Source organism: Corapipo altera, unplaced genomic scaffold, assembly GCF_003945725.1.
Source record: "Corapipo altera isolate COAL_440 unplaced genomic scaffold, ASM394572v1 98, whole genome shotgun sequence".
Lineage (NCBI taxonomy): Eukaryota > Metazoa > Chordata > Aves > Passeriformes > Pipridae > Corapipo > Corapipo altera.
This window is the reverse complement of record NW_020884914.1, coordinates 4612996-4638104: the sequence shown is the minus strand read 5'-3', so window position 1 is coordinate 4638104 and position 25109 is coordinate 4612996. Positions and strand designations below refer to the sequence as shown.

Genomic DNA, 25109 nt, shown 5'->3' with positions numbered 1-25109 from the left:
CCACTGAAAACTCCCTTTTACATTTTCTATGCATATTGTGTGAATATTTACACAGGACTATATACATGGAAAGGAAAAGGACAAAAGTTACATGGTTTCAGCAGTAGGTCATAATTCTAGAACTCCTATATTTGCACTGTTCAATATTCAGTGTTATTGAATATGCAGAAGTACTTACAGCACCCAAATCTATATGATATATATTTGTTTTTTTCTCAAAAGAATGCCTTCTATTAGTATTTATTTAACACTTAAATGCTGTTGCTTGTGAAGTTATCAACAGTATATTGAGTTCTGCAAGTTCATCTTGCTGATTTTGACACACATTCTTATTACAGAAAGGAATAAAAATATGGTATTTGCACTTTTTTAAGACAGTTCTAATTTATTTGTATTGCTGTAAGGTTGGTTTATGCTGTATCACAGGCAAGTAAATCTTTGCAGAACTTACTCTATAATCTTTTTGTCAATGAGAAGGACCTTGCAAAGCCACAACAGTAAGGCAATAGTGGAAAGTCACCACAATTACAATATTTGCCTTCACATGTTAAGCCAGCAAGGCCTACAGGTTGTGAATTTTTCATTTCCTTTTTCAAATTCAAGGCTTCTTTTAAAATTTATTACCTAAACAGATGAAAGACCAAGGAGGTTTGAAATAATTGTTTTTCAGATTTGAAAAACACAGTGTTTTATACATCATTATTTCCGTTTGCTTGCTCCTTATTATGGCTTTGATAAGAAATGTTTATTCCTTTTATCTCTTTATTTATAAACGGAAAAAAAAAATCAGCATAGTGAAGCACAACTGATGCAACCTGAGTGCCACAGAGCTGGATTTGATTTTTTTCTGTCTCACTGATTAATTCATTCAAGAAATACCTGTTCTAACATTGAGAAGCAATATATGTACACAGGAGAAATGAAATAATGAAGTCTGGTTAAAAAAAAGGCAGAGAAAGAAGAGTGTAAAGTTTGGTTGGTTGGTGGGTTGGATTTTTTTTTTTTTTTCAATTAAAAATTTTATTAAGAGAGCAGTTTTACAGACATTTTACAAAACAGAACCCCAAACCTCTAAGTAATACTGTATTACTGTTCAATTTCTGATTAAAATATTTTAAGTCTCACATGGAATAGTAATTAATGTTTACACTTAGTTGCAATGACAATATCAAAATGTCTGGGTAATTTCTTTATTTGCTTAAATTGCTTCTATTTGGTCTGAATATTATCTGGATTCAGACTGATATTTCTAAACTGTGCAACTCTTACCTTTGAAGGAATGAAAGGTACTGTTATGAATGTGGTATAACCCAAAATAAAAACCAGAAAAGACAGAGAAAACTCTTTCTTTCCATGGTTACACAGTAAATAATCAACTCTTGAACAAAAGCAAAACTCTGTTCAGTTGCCAAAATCACTGGATAATGTAGATGACATGAGGTCACCTAAATGTCTAATGTCTCACCCTCACTGAAAACAGGGCTGACTTTGGAAGGCAGATCCAATACTATGATGCAAATGTCTCTGACCTTATAAGTTGGAGCCTGAACTTGGACCTCAGGAGTCTCCTGGCTGAACCAGCCAACATTCTTTTTAATACTGTGCTCTAAGAAACTGAGAGCCACCTCTGATAACTGCGTCCAAATTCCCGGTTTGTCCTGTTTGCGTACAAAGATTTTCCGTGTAAAGACGATCTAAAAGACCAATAATTTACTTCTTTGGTGACTCCCTCGTCCAGTTACAGGTAATAAGCATAAACATGCTGCTTGTTTCAGAACACTGGACCTGAATGTTGCCCGTTAATCCCTGTTTTTTCCCCCCTGCAGTGCCAGGATTTCCCTACCCTGCTGCGACCGCAGCTGCCGCTTACAGAGGTGCCCACCTACGAGGCCGAGGTCGCACGGTGTACAACACGTTTCGTGCAGCAGCTCCCCCTCCTCCTATTCCAGCCTACGGCGGGTAAGGACCTCAGTTTTCCACGCCTTTAGCATGGAGCTCAGTTTTCCACACCTTCCAGCATGGGTTTCACAAGGCTACACACTTTTATTTTGGTTTTTTTGGCCGTGGCGCATGGGGGTCGTGTCTCACCGCCGACACCAGTCCCGGGCTGCACCTTGCCCAGGGTGTTGAAAAATGACTGTAATTTGTACTGCCATGGTTGGTGGCCTCAAGCATTTCAGATGTCACATGTTGTTATGTAAATGCTCTCAGAAACGGGGAACGCTTTGGAACAGAGAAATCGTTTCGGCTAAAAGATGTATTTTTGATGATTGCAAACATCTGGTTATTAAGGAGGTTGGATCAAGTTAATTCCTTTTTCTTCAAATCGTCTACTGAAAGTTGTCTCTGGACCTGAAAGCTTAGTGCTGTATTTATTTTATTTTTTTTTATTGCAGTTTTCTTAGTTTTTCCAATTGCCATCTTTGCCATGATAGAAATCTGGGATACCTCTCTCAGGACCATGGTTTTGGAGTATGTTTGCTTAAATAATACCTTAAGGTTTCCCTGCCAGTGACCTGCATTTATTAAAACCAACCAGTAAACTAAGGAACAAAGAGGAATTCATAGTAGTAATTTCTAGAAACTTAATAATCTTTATTTCGGAAGATGATTGGGGTTTTAAGTATATTTTTGAAGGAAAGAAGGAAGAAACAAATTCTCCTGTAGCTCTGCAAATGCTGACACAGAAAGGCTTTGTATGCTGCATGTGATGTTTAAAAACCCTAATAACATTGGTAAAAGATTTTCAGCTGTTAAGAAACTGGGAAATCTGCAAAATCAGAAAACTTACCAGATCCCAGGCCAGAGTAGCATTTTGTCCTAAAAATTTGAAGTAGATTTGCTGCCACCTCTCTGTAGAGCAGCCAGATCTTCCTGAGAAGGGGTCAGGAAGGGTTGGCACAGGCAGCAAGGGAAGGTGATCTCTCTCTCTGCCCACACTCAAATCCCATTCAGGAGCTCATCTGCTCCCACAGGGAATATCCCCTTGTACAGGAGCTGGCAGCAGATCCTCCTCTTCTCCTGCTCCATTCCTTAGACAAGTTTGCTAAATCTCATCAGTCAGCCTTCAGGCTGAGTTTTCAGGGATATTTAAGACAGGCACTTTCACCATTCCATCAATTCTGGCAGTTATTATGTCAGAGAAATTAGATGTTCTGAAAATGAATATACAAATGATGCCACAAAATCAGTTTCTTTTGTAAAAGTGTGCTCTGTTGTTTTATGTAAGTTTTTCATAAGCAAAATAATATTAATTTAATAAGCAAAACAGTATTGCCACTACTGCAGGAGGGCACTGTGGTTTCTGGAGATTGCCTGAGTTACCTTCAGGCAAGGATGATGTCCCACCAAGGTTATCCTACTGTTACCCAAACTCTCATTTAGAGTTAGTCGAGGTATTGGACATGGCAATGATGGGAGCAAGTTTAGAATGTCCACCATTCAGATTTCAGTCAGAATGTCTCAGCTACCAAATGGATGCTGCATATAAAAAAAATGGATTCTCAGTCTCTAACTCATTTAAAAATAAATTCTTAAATTTGAACATAGAATGCAATATGTAGTGAGATGGCAACGTGGGTCATTGCCAATGTCATTAATCATGATGTCAATAATCATGGTTAACACCTTAGTTTAATGTGAAGTCATAAAGTTATATAAGAAAATACCTACCAGCTATCTGTGATACGGTTTTTGAACTGAACAGTACTTTTTCAGTTAGTATTTGTAAAATGAGTAAATACTTTCTGACTAGTAAGTAACTTAAATTTGCCCTAATTTAAGAGGCCACGTGGGTGCTCTCTGTGTATATGTGTGTGGGGTTGTTTTTTTACAGATTTTTGCAGTTTAGTTAGTACAGTGACTCAGCAGAAAGAATTACATTTCCAAGTGTCATACATGTATACTCTCATGTAATTGTGCTGCTCGTTTTCAGCATCTTTAGGCAGTAAGTCAGAAGTGCAAGTGCTGAGAACTCCTGTTGTGAACCAATACAGCAGTTGTGCCCTGCAGTCGGGTTCAGCAGTGTTCCAGCTGAGCTGGTTTCCAAGGGGTCGGCTCAGCACTCTTCCATCCTTCTGCAGGGTGGTTTGACAGTCAGGTTGCATGAATCTCATTTCCTTCATGGCCTGTCCTTAAAGCTTCAGTGAGCCACATGTTGCATGGCTCAGGAGTCACATCTTCTCACTGCCCTGAGGGCTCCCAGCTCTCTGAGATGGACCCTTGGTAACCCAGGGCCCACCTTCCCAGTCTAATTTGACTCTGCCAAAGTTTTCAATCACTAAGCCCTGTCCTAATTCAGGTAGGTCGTAGCTCAGATATTAGTCAGGCTTAATTTTCTCCATCCACCTCTGTGTTATAATAAAGCCCTGCTTTCTGACGCACAACACAAATTGCCCACTTCCATAATTAATGGATCAGTGCAGGAATAATGCATATCTCTGTTGCACTGATCCACAGTTGGATTAATAAAACTTCATTCTGACATAATTTCTCTGGCCTAATGTGTTAGATCTTGTGCTATAACTTCATTGATGCAGTTTGGAATTGCTTTGTGATACTTTGTTCTGTGCTCACCCATTATGTAATCTGACCTATTAAAGAAGCAAGAAAAGGAATTTTCATCAGCAAAAATCCTTAATCAATGAAAATAAATTATAAGAATGCGGTTTGCAGTCACAATGGGAGTAGGAGTCGAGAAGAATTACAGAGATAATAAAGAGATCACAAGGAATGAATCAACTTAGAGAAGGAAGCAAACAACTTGGAATATCATTTGTTGATAAGAAAAATGGAAAAAGCTTTAAATGCTGTTTTGCAATTAATTTAGTAGCAATTTCTCATTTTTCACCCAAAGAAGGAGCCCAGCCTTACAATCAAGCAAACAGTTTCACCCTTAAGTATTTTCAATCATTAAAAAACCCCCACACATTTTCTATAGTGACAGATATAATTTTAATTATAAATTTACATTGAATTCCACCAACATTTGGTTAGAAAAATATTGCTTTTCTTTTTGAAAGAGAACTTAATTGTAAAATATAAATCTGAAGTTTGAAATTACCTCTTTTATTTTATTTGATTAACCTTAGGAAGTTTATTACTGAGCCAAAATATAATACCTGATCTGAAATAATCTCCTTCACACTTCCTTGTTTATATTACATTGTTTTGGAACTGAAGCTGAATTATTTTGCTTTGAAGTTGAAAATCAGCTGTAAAGCTGAGAGCATGTGTTGCTTAGACTGACACAGTGATCTCTGGTGTTTCTCTGAGCAGCTCTGCCCCCCAGGTCCCTGCTCTCTAACAGGTTCCTTCTACTCAGTCTCCCTGGAAACTGTAGTTGTTCTTCTTCACTGGCATCCTGTTTGGTACTGACTGCGACCTTTTCTTAGAAGCTGTTTGTTGACCAAGTCAGGAAATGGCAAGGAGTCCCAGGCTCGAAGGAAATCTAGATTTTGTGGTCTTAAGGCAAAACAAGTTCCTGTGGTTCCTACTGAAAGCTCTGCTGTGCCTCCCACTTACTGGGGACCAGCAGACATGGGACTCTTTGCTATGTCTGAGGAAAATTGTTGAGTATAACCATATTCAATGCCATTGTTTTCTTATAAATCAAAGAACAACACACATGCTTTAAAATGTGTCATTTAAAAATGAAATTACTGCTCATGAGATGCATAGCACTACCTCAGTAATTAATGGATCTTTTACTTACGAGTGAGGCATTTCCCTAATTCCTTGAGATAGCATCTTGCTTATCAACTCATGGAAAATACTTCCATTTTAGCACCTGTGGCATCCTCTCTAATGCCTTGTCACACTAGAATGTGCAGTTTAGTCATAGCTGCGAATATATAATTCATTTATGTACCATCAAACCTCACTGACACTGAAATGAGGGAGTAAAACTTTGTTTGTGTAAGAATACAGAGTGCTGAAATTTAGAGTGTGGAGGTCTACATTGCATGGAGAGCTCAACCTTGACACTGCAGGAGAGGGGAAACAAGGGCTGGTCACGTTCTGTATGACATGAGTGGAGAACAGCAGTCAGAGCCTGTCCCTACAGGAGGATGTTCTCTTGGCTAGGAAAGGTACTCCTGGGGCAGATTTTGGACTTTTTTTCTCTTTGGCAAACTGTTGAAAGCAGGCTAACTGATTTTAATACCTGTAACTTTTTTTGGCCTCTGTAGCAACTAGAATGTCAGCATCCTTGAAAACCATCCACCAAACAGTAAAACAAGATGAATATGAAACTCCACCTTTAATTTGCTGTCAAGAAAACCCAGAGCCACTCTATGTCTGGTGGTATAGCAGATAGAAGTATTAGTGAAACTTCTGTTCCAGCACGATTTGTTTAAAGTTCTTCCCAAGTTTAGTGTGTGATGATTTTGTGTTCTGTGTCCCCTCTGCTCCTTTCAGTTCTGCTGAAGCTAACAGAGCTTTCAGTCCATACCTCCACTTCTGGTGCCTCTCCTGGGAAAATGGGAGATAGAAGTAACAAAAAATATTCAGAAACTGTTCCCCTTCTAAAGTAAATGTTTTCAAGTCCTACAGTCTAGCTGATTCAAAATGAAAGAAAAACCAACTTTATTTTCCAACACTTATTCTGAATTTAAGAAAGAAGGATGATTAGTATGCAGTATTACATCTCCTGTGGTAGTTATGGTTTTTTTCCAACATATTTCTTTAGGCTCACAGAAACTTCCACTTACTTTGGACTCTGTATTTTGTGTATTTGTGCAATTGTTAGAACAAAAAATGTTTTTTACCAGTGCATAGTGATTTATGTCTGCCAGCTTTGTTCTCTGCCGCAATGCCCTCAGTTAATTTTCCAAAGCAGATAATGTAACTTGTTCATGGCAGAAAATGTTCAAACTGAAAGTACAAGAACCTGGAATTAGAGAACATTCTGAAAAGTTAAAACTGCCTCATACAAGAGCTTCAGTTTTCTGTTTACAACAGTGAAAATGGTGCCACTACAGTGTTGAAAGGTGCTACTTTAATTATCAGTGTTTGGTTTAAATAAGGCTGCAGTTGCATCTCTTCTCTCATTTGTTTCATGAAGGCTTCATGTGAATGGTTTCATGGAAAAGGTGATTTCCAGAGCAGGAACTGGATAACGTGTAGGACAGTGAAGGTGACCCTAACAGCAATTAAAAAACAGAACCTCTGTTCTTTTAGTTGTGATGGAGAAGTGATGGTGAACTGCAGACATGATTCCTATTGCAAGGAATGAACTGATGGTTGTAGTGCCCATTTGTTGCCCTGAATCCATCACTCCAAGGCTCTGAATGTGCCTTAGGTTGTCCATGTCACCCTGTGCAGGACGTGTGTGTGGCTGAGGGCCACAGATACCCAACTGCCATGAAATTGCTCAACTAAGGTTTGTGCAGTCCAGAACTGTCGTTTTATGTCATTGATAGATTATTCAACTCAATCCTTTTGAAAGATGAGGATAGAAAATTATAATGAAGACAGATGTAGTCTTCCCAGGATATTATAAAGGTGGAATCTAAACTAGTAAAGAGTTTGTCTTAATATAGTTACAAAAAATGATTATAAGACACAGAGACTTAAATAAAGGAGTTAAGCCCATGAAAGTCAGATGTATAATACCTGGTGAGGAAATAGGTTCATATTTATAGTAAAATAATTTCAGGAAATTATTGCCACATATGATGTTATTTAGATGCACATTTTCTTATTAAATCAAGACTTCTCAATTCTCTGAATTTTCCTTAACACAATAAAATTATAAAAAACAACTGAATAGATGCCCTGAATTTGTTGTTCTTTTTTTTAATGCCCCCAGGTAGCACATTAACACATCATCTATTCCTGGATGAAGTAATTCAGATTTCAGTAATGTGGTTATTTGAAGACCCTGTGTTTGTTTATAAGGAGGATGATTTATCTGTCTGCCAAGACAATTCTTTTTAATATAAAGTGTAAAAGGAGCTGTGGTAAGAGGGGTCCCTGTGTGATGCCTTCAATCTCTTCCCATGCTTAAGACATGTCATCTGTTTTCTGCCTACACCTTCAGAGAGAGGAAGAGGGGAGATAAGCCAAGCAAATTACCCTCTGGAAAGTTATATACTGAAGTTCTTGGTGTTTTACACCTTGTCCTTTGGGTGAAGGGTGCTGTTAGAAAACACAGTTGACTCCACTGGCAAGATTCAGTCATAGGAGTCAATGAATGACAAGGACAGTGAATAGAGGAAATAGTCTCTGAAAAATCTATGAAAATGTGAAGAATTACTTTTCTTCAAACTTCAGGAGAAGCAGAAGGGGTTTTATTTAACATCACTATCATAATACAAGACCAAAGGGAGGAAATAAGATAAAACCAGCTGATATTTTTTTGTAGTGCAAGTCCTGTTTGGGACTGTTATACTCAGTCGCCTGATTCCATCACTTCATCTTAATATTGGCCATGTTAATGATGGAATTACACATATATGTCTCATTTTAGAGATAGGTACATTTTTTCAGCACAGTATTTATCAAGTGATTGTATTTTTAGAGTACAAAATAAGCTTCTATCTGTGCGTGACTGAGAGTTATATGTAAAAGGAAGACTGAGGTGGATGAAGGAACCTGTCCAGGATTGCAACCACCTCCACTTAGTAATGAAAAATTTATCAGCCCCTATTCATCTTCTCTGTATATCCACAGATCACCATGAGGAGGAAGAAAAAAAGGTCCCCTTTCTGACACATAGTCTCTCATTATGCATTATTTTCTGAGTAGCAATGTTTAATAGTAATTGAGAATAACATGTTTTAATGTCCTGTGGTAGGTTGACCTTGGCTGGCTGCCAGACCCTCACCCAGCTGTACCCCCCTTCCCCAGAGTACAGGGAGAGGAACTCAAATGGAAAAGCTCTTGGGTTGAAGGTAAAGGCAGGGCCATGGCTCACAAATTAACATCATGGGCAAAACAAGCTTGAAAAATGAATATAATTTAGTGCCTTTTGAAGTGCAGTTGAATGGTTAGAAAGAGAGACAGAACCTAAACTACCTTCCCCCAATTCCTCCACTGTTTCCCAGCAGGAGTGGACAGGGATGTGAGGAACTGAGGGTTGTGGTTGCAGGATCATCATCTTCAGCAAAGTTAGTATAATTTGTATATCATCTCATAAAAGTCCTTCCATGTTGTTCATGATTGTGTGCTCCTACCTCACAGCCATATGGAAAGTTTTATTTGTTACTTGCAAACAGGTATAAGAAAACCATGGAATGTTTCAAAATAATCAGAATATCAAACCAAAACGAAGGTGCAATGCAATGTAAACAACAAGCTCCTTGAAAACTGCCAGTGTAGACCAGGTTTTGCATATTTTGTTCTGCAGACATAATAAATAGAAAATTACATGAGTAAAGGTCTGACCTCACTGAAACAAATGGCAGACACTCTGATTTAAGTGGAGCTGAGTTTTCACACATTATTATTCCACAGCAAACTTTTATCATCAGTGTGGTTTTATCCATGTCGCTTGTGTGCATGTATGCATATTTATGATTTTCTCAAGTGATTCTGACTTAGACACATATCAGCTCAGCCCTGTGGGTTTTGGTCATTGACCTCAATAGATCACTTATATTTCTGACATGAAAATTCTTGTTGGAATTGCAAAACAACTCAGACTAGCAACTTGGTAATAACTATTATTCCTAGATAATAGTATTCCCAAATTGAAAATACTGTTGCAAAAAAACCCCTATTGTGTGCTCTCATATTTAGCTCTTGAAACAGCTTGGGTTGATTCTGATAGTAGAAATACCCATTTGAAGTTGCAGAACTGCCAGATGAATGTAAAATTGCAGGAATTACATAATGTGTGTAATTGGTAGGCCACTGTTGTGTAGTTCCAGTTTTATTTAGTGTAATCATTTAAACTGTCTTTGTCATACTGTGTCATTTATCCTGAAGGGTTTAGAATCTGAAATTTGCACTACATGCACTGATGATTTATCTTAGCTGAAATACCACAGTCTCTGGGTGAATTGTTAACAGCAGTATAATAATACCAACATTTTTTGAGGTAGGAAGTAATAATGTATCCAACCAAAACTGCAGGGGTGCTCAGAACCATTGGCATGTTCACTGAAGTTTTGAAACGATCAAGTAAGGAAAGTTAATTTTTTTTTTTCATAAGAATAACACCAGGACATTCTCAACAGACCTGTTGTCACTATGGGAAATGTGCATCAAGCCAACAATGCAGTACCTATGGATTCTCTCACCTCTGTGTGCATTGGGTATTGAGATTTGACCCAGTGCATAGAATACCAACAGCATAATTATTTCACCCACTCCTCTCAACATAGAAACTTATACTGTGTTTTGTTTTCCATCTAAGTAATGAGAATTACCTCTTTATTTCAGAGGGTCAGCATAATTGCAGGACAAGAAAGTAGCATGTCAAGAGTTAGCTTTTTGTTAATGTATTGAGACTGACTGTAGGATTGGCCCACTGAAAATTTTTATAGAAAAGAAAAGAAAAAAGAAAAAGCCCCTCAACCTTATCACAAGTTTTTTTCCAATCCTGCCATGCTTTGTCTACCTTTGGCTGAGCATTTGGCATACTCTATAAGAGGATGTATTTGGTACAGTTTGACTTCTGATAATTACCACCAACCTCCTTAACCAATGTGAAGAGTGCCTTCCTTCCTTCCCCCTTCCCTCTGTTCTTGTGACAAGACTAACCTCAGCTGTGCAGGGGTTGGTGGCATTTGCATGTGGAAATGCACTAATATGGATGTTTTTCTTTGTGTGTGCATCCTTGCAGTGTTGTATACCAGGATGGATTTTATGGTGCAGACATTTATGTAAGTATTCATTGATGTGCATGCTGTCCTTGTACATTACCAGAGTCATTCTTTTTACAAGTTTGCTGCCTAGCTTGACTCTGTTTTGTCTATTTACCATCCCTTGCCTGTCAGAAAGAATTGAGAAGAATATCTCTCACATTGGAAGACCTTTCTGTTCATTACATCTATCATTGTTCAGTGGAGCTGAATTAACTCTTCAATCAAATGCTGAACGAATGCAAAAAGATGTGAAAAATGTGTGTGTGTGTGTGTGTGTGTGGAGGGGTGTCTCCCTTCATAATTGAAGTTCAAAAAAAAAATAAAGCAAAGCAGAAACATTCTTTTGCAAATCCCCAAAAGCTCTTTAAAAAAAAAAAATCAAGGCAAACTGAATATTATTAATACTTGAACTGTGAAAATACTTCACAAAGAGATACAAGTTTCCCAAATCCAGCCAACGTTGGGTATCCGTAGGTGCTGGGGTGATAGTAGAGCTTATTGACATAGTAAGTTTTAAGATATGGCTGTGTATTGTCTTTGTGTATTGTAGACTTCCAGCTGCACTTTGAAAATCCACTTATTTCAGTTTAAAGGAAACGGGTAGAGACTGCTCATGATATAAGTGGATTATTTGTTAGGAAGGATTTATAGCCCCGCATCCATCATTATCTACTCACCTAATTGTTCATCAATTCCATTTAAATGATATTTTTGCAAGATTTCGTATCAAGTTTTTCAAGTTTCTCACCTTGTTTCTTCTTGCCAAGTTTTTACCTTGAATGTGTACAAAGAAGCTACTTATGTCTGAGTATGCAAGAGGTCTGAGGTGGTTGAGGCTGAATTTCATTCTTCTAAAATAATTAATTCTTATACCTTATGCGTAGATGTAAAACATTTTACTGAGACTAATTAATCTTTTACATTTGTTATTATATTAATAATAACAAATTATTTACATTTATTTATATTAATAAAGCAATCTGGCCCCAAGTTACAGGTATCATTTTGTTCCACCAGACAAGTTGCTCTAACCAACTTGTACTGTCTCTGTTGAGATACGACAAGACAGATGAGTTGAAATTCATACATATATTAAAAATTAAATAGGTAATGCTAGAAAACATCCCTTGTGCTCATTATCAGCAGTCTTCTAGAACTATTTCCAAGGGACTGGATTTTTTTTTATAAGTTTTATATAAAGAAGGACAACAATTTGAATTTATGTACGAAGTAGGTTTGTTTTTTCTGATGGAGATAGAAAGGTTGATATTTCTCTGAAAATTCATTTGTGCAGATTAAAAACATTAAATTAGCAAGAGTTAAAATTGTCTCCCTATGTACTCAGTGATGTTGTCAGTAACATATTGTTTACAATACAAGAATCAACCTTTGACCAAAGCCTTGCTCAAGTGGAGTTTGCTGCTCTAATCCCACCTAAACACGTTGCTGCTCAGTTTTTGAGCTCTGTGGGATACATGGAACAGTGTGGAACTTCCTCAGGTGTGGGTTCCAATTCTCATGTTCCTTCAAACTGTCAAAAGAATGTGACATCCACTTTGCTCAGTTTACCAACCCAAAAGGGCAACAAGACATCTTTCTCTGGATGGCTCAGTGTGACAGAATAGGTGGGAACTAAATGTTAGTGGAACAGTCTGTAGGTTTGGAACCCACTGCTGCTGAAAACCAGGAATATCTCTTTTGGGGACTGGCAATATTATTTTTAGGTGACCTCACAGCCTCTCACAGACTGTAACATTTTGTTTCCACATGGAAAGTGATTCCAATGAGGAAGATACTGAAGAAATGACTAATTTCTAGTGTAGCCTCAGTTTTGTTGTCTGCAATAGTTGTGTGCATTAGAAAATAGAATAACTATGGTGGTTCATCATATGTTATATAGTTGAAAATGCAAAACTATGCTTTGGTTTTCACTCAGTTGCAGCCTCATATTTCTGATGGTATATCTCAGTTTGCTTAATGGAACAGAATGTTTACCTTTACAGCATTTGACAGAATTAAAACACTCTTGTGGAGATTTTTAAAATTTTTTATAGTATACAAACATTCTTATTTCATAATAAATTTTTCTTCACATTTTTGCTCTCTTGCATATAAAACATTTGCAGGGGAGGGAGAGACAGATAGAAAGAACTGGCATAAATCAAGTGAAACCTTACAATTCACAGAGTATTAGTTCTTAGTGTAGTAGTTTGCAGTAGACTGAGTTATTTATTAAATCCCAATTGTTTATGACATAGTTCTACTCAGCTTTTCATTTTAAGTGCAAAGCTGAAGCTTTGTGAAAGGAAAAATGCTCTGTGAATAAAAAAAAAACATTTAAACAATATAGGGTTTAACAGTAGATTGGGGAGAAAAGAACCTTAAAAATACCACAGAAAGCAAAACAAAAGGCACACAGTACTGAAAAGCCAGATCAAAAATATGCATTAATGAGTATATCAAAGTGGGTTTCATCCTGCTCTGATTACATTGAGTACCAACAGCAATATTGCATAACTAGCTATCAGCATAGCCTTTGGTGGTTCAACTTAGGGGAAAGGAAGGAAGGAAGACACGAAAAGATACCGGTTGGGTAAAAACTGGATGGTGAACCAAGAACAGCAAATGTCCAGAGCTGCTTAATACTAACCAGTGGAACAGAAGAGAATAAGAATATAAAAATTAGTGGAAAGTACAGTCTAAAGTGAAAAATCAACAGCCATGATTCTAGATGTAATATAATATATTCTGTATTTCATATAATTCTATATGGAATGTAATAATGCTTCTGAAATAGCTGAGCTATTGAATTCCCTTTTTATATGTGCCTTTGAGTAGGAAAAATAAAGGAGATTATTAGGAAGTAAGGAAGACCTTTTAAAATTAAGTATTGATTCACTAAGAGAAAAAGTCATTAAAAGAGAATTAAAGTTGCCTGCCAGCAAATATAGAAGTTCTTAGATGAAGATTGGCACCTGTGAAAATAAGAAAATACGCTCCACAAAATCAACCAAAAATAGTAACAGACTCAGAAATATTCAGTTAGAATAATAGCTCTGCTCTTTTGCTCTGCTTTATCTTAAATCTGTTATTTTTCTTTTTTTACCATTGTCATAAAGAATGTTTCCAGAGCATGTCATTCTTCAGTCCACACCTAAAATGTGAGAAGGCTCAGAAACACGAGAACCTTCCAAGCCTTGTCCCCACCAGCTGCAGAAATCCCTGGGTGGTGATCTGGTTTAACTGTGTCCCTTGGTTGGTCTCACTGTTCACTGCAAGATTTTCCAACCTGCTCTCAGGGTTCTGGACCTGGGATACTGCAGCTGGCAAAAGTCCGTGACAAAATACTCATACAGAGGTTTAAGATTTTTTTTTTTTTTCTGTGTGAGCTGCTGAGCAAGGATAAGGCAGATCAGGGGTATGGGACAAGACTACCAATAGCTGCTGTCACCACCTTTAGCTCAAAACTAGGATGGTGTTGAGGGTGGAGCACTTACTTTATTCCCAAGGGAAAAGCAGATATTTCCTGAGCAACATTCCCTTGACCTCAGGTAGAAGTCCATCAGGTTCCCTGGAAGGCCCTGTTCTGATGTGAAAAGCAAGGATCTGCTGATAGCACTGAAATTTTTCTTTCAAGTACCAAAGATTTGTTGTGTTTTGCAAATGGAACTCACAGAACCAGAACGAGAATTGGAGAAATGACTTTTCCAAGGGCAAAAGAGTCTCCAGGGAGCAGTGAGCTGTTCCTTCCAGTTCTCTATGTGCTGGAACATTCCTTGATACCTTTTAGAAAGTTTGGATATCTAGTGATGAAATGTCTTTTCATCTCTCATCTTTATTTGTGATATAAACAGTACATTAAAAAAGAAATGCCAGACCAGTGCTGGTGATTGTATTTGGCTGGAATTAATGCAGGTGATGTCTGTTTGGATACATTACCAAGAGCTTCTCTGAGGCAGCAAATACTTCTGGGAACATGATATGGAAATACCACAAACGTTTCCTACAGCCCTGCTCCAAAATTTGAGCCAGCACAAAGAGCTGGTGGATTGTTTCTCTTTAATTCTTCCAAAGTTTTACTCCATGAGCAGAACAAATGTTGTTTAAACCTTAACACCATATGAATGGAAGAAAAGGAAATGGCAACTTCTATATTCTGCAGCGCTGAGTATAATTCATGTCATTTTTAATACCATTCCTCCCTTTATTGCTAATAAGGCAGGCATAATTCTCAATACTAGAGAAGGTTTGGAACTTTGATTAATTTATGCTCACAAAATGCTTTGAGATCCTTGAGTGAAAGGAAGTATTGGAAATAAAAACTGAGGAAAACTAAATCTCAGAATTCATATAAAATTTTAAAAATGTTCATAACGAGAAAAAGCAACCAAAATATTAATCATTTAGAGTCAGTTTGAACGTATACGATCAACATGCAGTACATCTAAGATCACACCAAAAAATAATTTAGTTGTATTAGGAGGAGGTGCACACATGTATACGAGGTTTTATAACCTATAGATGTCTGTTTGTATAACTTGGTTTTGTGGAAATTACACTCTAGATACACAGACACTATTTAAAAATTCAGTTGCATTTAATTTTCTGTTCATTTCCATTTTATCGAATCCTACCCAAAATGTGGGTAATTTCTTTCTAAAATTGATTGAGATTTCTCTGTAACAGTTGACTCCTGCTCTTTGGTGGATCCCACTGCTCTTTTTCTGTTTGCCCGAGCCACAGACACAGATAAAACATGGAGAGGAAAATTAGAATGAGTTGCTCTGGGGAATTTGCCTAAATTCCTTCCCTGCATCTTTCTTTCCATCCTTCTTCCCTTACTCATTCAAATCATCCCATTTCTGTTTCTTTATAGAGCAGGATTGCAAGAGCCTGTGTTTGGCAGTAAGTTACCACAGGTAGGACACAGTGACTGATGGAAAAACTGGAAAAACCTCGTCATGCTGAATGTAGACTCTTGTAAAATCATACTAATGCTCAAATAATTATGTTGAGAAAATGGATTCTGTGTGTATAAATTACAAAAATAGTCCACCAGTTGCATTTTATTTTCCAGATTCAAGCACAAATTCACAGATTGTGATTTGTATAGTGTAGTGAACTATTCTTATTTTTTAAAACTACTTAAGCTGTTGTAACACTGTTTTATCATTGCTTTGGAAGTAGCAAATATGGGAGCACAGATGATACAGACGTTTTTTCATTATGTTGTCTGAATTTCTTATTTCAGCTGAATTTTCAAAATAATAATTTAAAACATAACAGTCAGGTACTTACTGTATGAATGTACAGACTGAGGGAGGAAAAAACATTCCTAAAACATTTCTAATACATAAGAAGCAAAAACTGTTGTTTATTATTATGTAATTATTACATAATTTTCTTGTAAATATTTTATTTTGTAATATAGTCTAAGGCATGAAGATAAATATTTAATGTTACTCAAGAGATGTGTATGTAGTGAAGCTTACTGGTGTATTCTTCATCTAAGATATCAACTAAGTTCAAAATTCAAGAAAAAAATGTAAAGTAGAACTTGTCTCAGAAGTTGAGTTCAGGGATTTGAATCAGATTCCCATCCCAATTCCCAATGCAAAGTCTACCTCCAAGTATTTTGGTCCTGCAGTGAAAAATTATCTGAAGTAATTGAAGTAAAACAATAAGAAAACTTAGTATGACACCAAAACTGCAGAAACCAAACCCCATAAAAATAATTTCCTTAAGCAGGTTTTAATGTGTAATTTATGACAGCTCATTTTAAAATTATGAGTTCATGACATGGGATGGTAGGGAATTATATTTTTCCTGGCACCCAAATTCATGCTGCATTTTAGTTCTCAAGAGAATTCAGGCAAATTCAATACCTTCAATCTCTTTTTATTTGTATTGCTTTATACTCATTCTTTCCAGGGCTCTCACAAATGTCAAACAGTTGAATCCAAAATGTCTTAATAAAGTTCAGAGTCAAGCTTCACTGTTCAGCAGACATTCTTTGATGAAATCAAATCAAAATGCAAGCATAAAAGGAACATAGCACCTATGTTTAGGCAACAAGAAAGGGTCTGTCATCGCAGACTGACCAATTTTTTGGGGGGATAGTTAAATAAAGGAAAGAAAACCAGCCCTCACAGAGGCCACCAGCTGCAGATTCCTGAGCAGCTGATATATGAACAACCTGTCTCATTTTTGCCTGATTCAGAGCTGCTCGTGGTGACCTGTTCTCAATTCTGTATCACAGTGATGTGCATAGCTGGGTTGACATGGAGTGGCTCTCACTTTCAAGTCAGGGGTTTTAGGAATGGACAGCAGGACAAGTGAGGGAGTCCCACACGTGGTGAATAAAATCATGTCATACTACAGATTGACCTGCAGTCTGTTACACGTTGTCAAGACTGGATCATGAAAACAAGTTTTATATCTTCCTCGTGCTTTTAGAATTTGTGCTCCCTCATATCAGCACTCAGGGAAAAAAATTAAAGAAAAAGGGGGAAAATGCTATATTTAGCACTCAAAAACCAGGAAGGAAGAACAGATAAATTTGTATCATCTCTCACCTTTCTCCCTGTGGCAGAGGCCAGACCAAGTGAGCAGCCTGCATTGTCTTCCCTCAGCCTCGCTGTTTATTGCCTTAGTGTGCACTTGGTGACATTATTTGACATCCTGTATGCACATACCTGCAAGCAATATGTGCCTATTATACATTTTTTGGCAGTAATAGCCTTCTATTGGTTTATAAAAATCAAATGATCTGAAATGAGAAAGCATTTTGTCTCGCTGCCTCTGTGTGTGCTCAGAGGAGCAGTTCCCTGCAAAGGAGGGAGCACGTAGGGTATTATGAAATCCTTATTCCTGCCTGATTCCAGAGCTTGTGTGACACAATTGCTGCTGGCAGGGAGCTGACCGGGAGCAAGGAGGGAAATGTCCTGTTCTCTGTGTGAGCGCTTGAAAAAAATCAGGCAGAGCGTTCCTCAAGCGAGCTGACAATTCAAAGCCTGGAGTTCCTAATGAGCTGTCAGGATATGTAAAACTTATGTTTATTCTCAGGGTGATGTGGCATTATCAGCTGAACGATTGATTTCCAAACCCAACCTGCTTCAAATCTTCAAAGCCATGAAGGTTTACACGTGTTAGGGATGAAAGCCAAGCACGGTGGTGGAAGGGGAAGTAGCTTGTAAAAGTGGTTGAAATTGCTTTTCTGAAAAGACTGGATTTTGATTTGTAAAATCCAAATAGAAAACCCACAGAAGTTGCTGTAGTAACAATGTACTACTGTTACAGTAAAGGCTGACACATCGTGGCCTATTCTTCGTGCTTCAGCAGAATATCTCAGGTGAATGCAGCCTTCCAAAAAAAAACAGAAAAAGAGAAAAAAAATCAATCTATTAAAGCGAACACTTCAGCAAAAGAGTGCATTTTATTCAAAGCTGAGCGAGCTGATAGTGTCCTATGCAGCTCTTTGTTAAGGTGGGGGTAGGTGGGGAAGGCACCACAAGAGCCCCCTGTCCCAGAGGGCGATGGGGGGAGAATTCTAATTGGGACGTAAATCGTGTTTGTGTTATCTGCAGAGCTGGGCTGTGCCCGTTAATTGGCATGCTGAGATCATTTTGAAATGGTTGATATAACACCGTGGTCCATTGAACAGGAAGCTCTGCTGTTTTCACAGTTTGATAATCAATGCATCACTGCACACAATTCCTTTCCAATGTGTGTTTGTTTGTCCTGTTTGCTTAATTGAACAGCTGGAATTACTGTTACATACAACTGAATGTTAATTCATGGAAGAAGAGAATTTTGCTTCTTCATTATAATTTTATGTATAAATTGGAAACCTATGTAACATTAAGTGTTAATTGAGTGCACATATTCATAGGTTTAATCAGCCAGGCATGATAAATCATATTTTGTACTAAAAAAGAATTGATTATTAGCTGAGTTTGTCTTTTAAGTTTGGCTTTGCTGTATGAATATACATACACCTTGTTTGTAAGAACAATTACTACTTGAAAACTTGGAGAAGAATACAGTGTTGCCTTGTAAAAAAGCCTTATGTTCATCATCAGAGTTCACAGCTTTCTCCTGGTCTCTGGGACAAATGTTAAAAGTTTGTGGTAAAAAATTTTATTTAACGATTCACTGAAATATTTCCTTGACGTTACTCTGAGTTATTTCCTATGCATTTTAACCCCTCAGCTGAACTGCAGCATGACAGTACTCTTTCAGCTGTTGTTAAATTTTGCAAAATGTTATTTAAGGTGCTGTAGCAACCCAGTTAGAGCGTGAGTTTGTGTTTCAGGGTGGTTATGCTGCCTACCGGTATGCCCAGCCTGCCACTGCCACTGCAGCTGCCTACAGTGACAGGTAAGACCTTGTTTCCTGCTCATCAATATTTGACCAGTGGAAGTTGAAGATGATTCTATAAATCTGCCTTGTCGAAGTCTCATAACTGTCTTGTTGCTCTGCAGATAATTGTGATATCTAAAGCAGGCTGTTTTATTATAATCCATGAATAGCCACAAATTGAGAGATTTTGGGCCTTAATTGAGAATCAGGCATGAGATGTGCACATTGCCAAGCTGTGGATCATCCAGTTAACATCTGTGACCCTTGTACAATGTAGATAAATATATGTACAGATTCACGATGGTCTGCTGCTAAAGATCATTATTTGTCTTAGGAGTATTATTTCAGTTGATTTAGAACCTTGAACCTATTGAGTGCCCTCAATTCTCACTGACGTTGTTTTAGTCAGTGGAAATTGAGAATGAACTGTGTTTAAGCTTGAACTATCCAATGCAAAACAATATTTTTTTCCATTTGCTTTCTTTCCAGGCATTAGATTTTTTTTTTCAATACTGAAAAAAAAATATTTTTTCTTCTTTTGCTCTGTATTTTTATCCTCAAAATATAAACCACATTTAGTGGAATTAAGATCAGAAAAGAAAGATTATGAAAATCTGCACATGCAAAGACTTAACTTCTATCAACTAAGAGCGATGTCACATATATTAGTGTGTTTTCTTGAAAGATGAAAATTGGGAACCTTTGGAAGTCAATGTCTAAATTGCTGTTGACTTCAGTAGGAATAGGATTTTGTCAAATTGCATCAAATTAAGTCTTTGCAGTGTTTGGGCATGATTTCTGTAACGAGAAGGAAGAATATCCTATGTTTTCTTCACAAATTGTACCTTTAAAATCTTTAAAATTCTATCTCTAATGATTTTCAAGTATTGGAGAGTGTACAGTTGTAAAGGGAGGATATATATCATGACAGATAGAAACACACATGTAGTTGATAGCAGTGAGAAGTAAGGTCACACTTCTCAATACCTGATATAAGAAATTTTTTCCCTTGGAATCATGGAAATAATTTCTCAAGTCTTGAATACGAACTGAAAAATTTCTTTAGATGTTAAATTAGACAATATTATAAGTGTTTCTGCTTCTTAAAGAAATCAAGAGATCAAGAAATTTTAGTGCACAATTTCTTAGATTGAAGTGCTGTTCATGGATTCTGTATTTTTAGACCAAAGTCCCATGGTATGAATGTTACAATGCTGTGCATGCATATTTGCCTTTCAAGTGCTTATTATTCTGGGTAATGAAGATATATTTCTTAAAGTTATGTGAATAAAATAATTTGCATGTATGGCTGAGGCATGCTGTGTCAGACAGGTAAGCAAGCTACTTTCTATTAATTTTGGGTCAGTAATTATCAACTAGATTTGTGCTGGATGCACTTTGTTTGCAATGTACTGTTTCTACTTAGTATAACCTGCCCAGGTGAAGTGCTACACAATAGTCTCATTTCATTTCCACAAAGGTGTGTTAGCATGTTGCAGCTCTAGTATTTTTCTGTGAGCTTGTAATGCAAAACAACTCCTCCTTCTAAAAGAATCTTACTAAACCAAAAGGACACAGTTATAAATAACCTCCTGTGGTTAGTCAGGTTTTGCCAGCTCAGGTGTCCCTGGATCATTTTTAGGGTGTTTATTCCTATGAATTAAACCTATACATTATTCAGAGAAACTGAACAATACCAAGATGACTTTTAAATGCTTTAATTATGAATCAATGTACCTTCTCATAAAAGAAATCAAATGCTGGAACATAAAATATCAGTTGGTCACATGTTCTGCTATGGCAGGGAGTCAACATCACAAAGAGTTATGCTGCCAAAAAAGGTAAAGGATTTGTTTAGGAAGATAGTGCTCTTAAATGCTGTAAAGGCAGCTTGAGATGGAATCAGTAATAATGCAGTTGTTACAATCCTTAATTATTTTTTGAAAAAATTGTCTAATTTTCAGATACACTTTGTGTCTAATTAGAATTGCAATAACCTGTCTTTGCTTGCATAATTTTAAATATCTGAAATTAATTTTACATCTTTTGGATTTTTTTTTAATTTAGCTTCTCGTTTTTAAACATGGTTAACCCTCATCTTCGATCTGCTTCCCCCAAATGAATACCTTTCTTGTCTTAATTACAAATCTCGTAACTGAATTTCCTTTTGCGAGAATCCCAAAACTAGCATAGAGAACAAAACAAATAACAATCTGCTCAAACATTTCTTTGCATGTGGGAAACTATGTGCAAACATGGATACCTCTGATTACTCACAACTGCAGTTTGTTTAATTTGATTAACTTTTCGTTCATTTTTTAAATGAATTTAATTTAGCAACTTTTGTGAAATTACTAATATTGAAAGTGCTGGAATATAGTTCAGTACAACTGCTTCTATCTTTTCTTCTCAATGTAATAATCATCTGCACTCCCCTGACAACACTGAAGATTCCATATCTCTTTATACACTTATTTAGTGTTCATTTGAGCCCCTGTTTAATTTAATTATACATGAGCTATATTTATTGTTTATGTAAAAAAATGATGGTCAGAGAAATTAATTGAGAACTAGTGAGTATTTACTATTGAAGCAGTGACATATCATGGAAATACTATTTCATACTAAGTTAAAAAGTAAGAAAAACCTTATTTTTCTGATCACCACTCATATACAGGATGAATGGCAGTGTTCCATATTTGAAACGCTTCTTAAGTCAGGAGATGGAAAGAGGAAATCTCTAGATTGGAGACGTGTTTTGGTAAATTAAAAATAAAGGTTAACAGAAAGATTTGGGACTCCAGAATCAATACACCAAGTCGATGGATAATGATCACTGTCAAAGGGCTCCATGTGAAGAAATGCAATGGTATCCTTGTTTGTCACAGTTGGAAATATTGCTGGAAATAGGCAAGGAACAGATATATAGGGAAGAATCAGGTGGCAAGGAAATATCATTGAACCAATCAATGCAAACCCCTAAGTATTTGTTAAAACAGGTCATGTGCTCATAAACCCAATTTCACAACAGAGGCAGACCTTGCAGATCCCTCCAGTCATTTCTTAGGATTAAAACCACCAAGGAGACAGGTCCAGTTTTGTTTTATTTTTGAGGCAGTGCAATAGCTGAATACAGCTTCAAAAACATTTAGAATTGAATTTTGATACCATGTGATCTATCATCCCACTGAATTGCAGTTAAAGATTTGAAGGTCTTTGCATAAGTGGATCAAAGAAAAATCATGTTTAACTTACCAAGATTTAAAATATTTCTGTTAAGTTTTCCAACTAGTATAACTGCTAAAAGGGGACCTATTGATCAATATATGTTCTTCACCAATCTGGAGCTTTGCCTGCCAAACTCTTTAAACTGAGCACATTTGGAAACAACAATTGTAAGGATGTGCAAAAGACACTAAATCAGACGTCAGTAATATATTTGTACAGCTTTTATTAGTCTTTCATTCAATATATTTTAAAAAAATAATTAAAAAAGTTTTTAGATTTCTGTCCAAGTCTAAAGTAAGAGAAACTAGCCAAGTCATCAAATTTTATATTCATGAGGTAGAACAAGTCAAAGCATGGCAGTGGGGCGTATTGTCATTTTGTCATTGCATGTTCACTTGGTGTTGCTGGTATGTCTGTAATGCTGTACTGGATTTGACAGATCCATCACATAGCTCAGTGAATGGCTTGCTTGAATTAAGCCTATGGGCAGACTTATTCACATTGATTGGCTATTGGTTTTGTGTTCTATGATTTGATTATTGCATCTTCGATCCGACTAAGAAATATGTTCCTTTCTTGCATATTAACTTTGTCAGCAGTATTTATGAAAGTGTCTGTGGTAGTGTGATAGAGCAAACCCCTGACAGCAGTGAGTGTGAAAGGCAGATCATCCCCCTTGTGCTGCTTGCTCCCCCTGTGCCCAGAGCTGAGGTGTGTTTATATATGTATGGCTGTCTATCCATATATACACACGCACTCCCCATCCATCACACATGCACACACACACAGATGTACCCAGGGATTGTGCTCTCAGCATAATTCCCTTCTCCTGATACAAATTTAAACCTCACTCCAAACAATGGGAAGATTCCCATTTGACTTCTTTGTTGTCTGGATTAGATCCCTCATCACTGGAAGCTGATTTTTTTTTTTCCCACCATTTTTTTAAAAAAAAGAAAAAGGCATATTCCAAAATATTTTGCACATAGCACATTGTAGTATAAAATATATTTTATTTTTTTTCCTCCAGTATCAGTTTGTGTTACATGTTCTGTGGTCATACCTAGGATTTTATATGAAATTTGAGAGGTTTTGTCATATGGAAATTATGTATATTCCAGATCTGAAATCTTACTCCTGGTAAAATCCTGACATTCCAGTAATTTACACTTTTAACATAACTATGTGTATTATTCAGTTTTGTCGAAGTAGTAGTGTTTACTGAGTTAGAGTTTAATATATTTTCCAGTTCTCTTTGGGCAAGTAGTTGAGAGTAATACTTGATATTTGTCATCAGATTATCCTAAAATAGAATAGGTACAGATTTGATTTAATTGGAAACATACTCATGAAAGAATGAGAACTTAGAATGAAAAATAAAAATACACAAAATATGAGCTTCTCTAGCTGTCTTTTTTTAAAATATATTGTAGACTATAGGATCTTGTATTTTATGAATAAACAATGAAAACCACTATAGTTTTATTCAAATTATTTTATCTTATTGAGGATCTTACTAGAGATATATATATTAAAAAATAAGATTTTGAGTGCATATAAAATACAATAACATCTTCAGCCAGAATTTAATTTTCCATTAAATAATTTTATAGAAGCATAAATATTTTAACATGTAGTGCTTCATTCGTTTCATGACTCTACTTTCTTAAGATTTAGGAGAAAAAGCTCTATACACAGTTTTAATTTCTAAATGAACCAAGTTAGAAGAGGAAAAAAATTAGAATATAGTGATAACTTTACCCTTCTGCTCCAGGCTGGAATCTTCAAAGCTTTTTGAATTTTGCTATACCAGTGGAATCTTGAGAAATGGAAAGGTTTGGGGGACAAGAGGGTCCATAAACAAGAATTGTATAACCCATATCCTAGGCTACTCAAATTTTGAAAGGCTCAGTTAGCATCCTTGACCAGGTATAGAGGGTTTGTTTAGCTTTTGTAACAGCAATAATGGAGCAAATATTTAATAATTTTCTTCTGTAAATGCTTAGGTTTGATGTGATGATGTTTGATTGGTCTAGCTTTTTTCCTGGATATCCTGTGTGATAGCTAAAACTTGTTTATTCCCTATTATTGCAAATACAAATCAAATAATTCACTTGGCTGTTACAGGGAGGGTTTGACCATCTGCCTATTAGACTTTGTCTGTCTGATCTGTGGTAAACTAGTAGGTCACTGTCATCATGTTAATATTTCATGATCCATATTCATCCTTCAGATCACAGTTTTGGGAATAAATAGAGTATATGACTCATGCTCTAACCATAACAGTACCTTTTAGTGAATGAGTTAGAAAGTAAAAGTGGGTGATTCTCAATAATGAAAATCTAGTAGAAAAAAAAATAAAGAGTTTGAAAATCTGTGAGCAGGGATTTTGGTGTAGTAAGGAACTTCCTGAAATAGGAATTTCCTGAAATAAAAATGTGTCGTATACAGTGCTTTCCAATGATTGAAACATGGTTCATTCTAGAATATTGTAGATATAGTGCTTTTTGGGGAGACACAGTGAGTCATATCAATGTAGGAAAACATTGCAAGCAATTACATTTCATAAAAATATAATCTTCTACCGATTCTAGAAAGCTGCTTTGGTATTTTGATACAATTCTCTAATACTCAGTGGAATTAATATGTTTACTGATACTCTGAAGGCTTGATTCATCTGTGTGTAGTGTGACTATTCATGTAATACCC

At 36.5% G+C, this 25109-nt stretch overlaps 1 protein-coding gene across 30 annotated transcripts in view; it reads left to right on the top strand.

Moving 5' to 3' along the window:
- RBFOX1 (RNA binding fox-1 homolog 1) overlaps window positions 1-25109 on the top strand; it is a 1158532-nt gene that overhangs the window by 1106651 nt on the left and 26772 nt on the right. For 26 of the 30 annotated variants that reach the window (XM_027654820.1, XM_027654824.1, XM_027654823.1 and 23 more), the window contains 3 exons: window positions 1827-1959; window positions 10790-10829; window positions 19126-19190. In XM_027654820.1, the coding sequence (XP_027510621.1) occupies window positions 1827-1959; window positions 10790-10829; window positions 19126-19190 (238 nt within the window). The remainder of the gene's footprint in view (window positions 1-1826; window positions 1960-10789; window positions 10830-19125; window positions 19191-25109) is intronic. The other 4 variants (XM_027654829.1, XM_027654830.1, XM_027654827.1 and 1 more) reach the window with 1 other exon arrangement.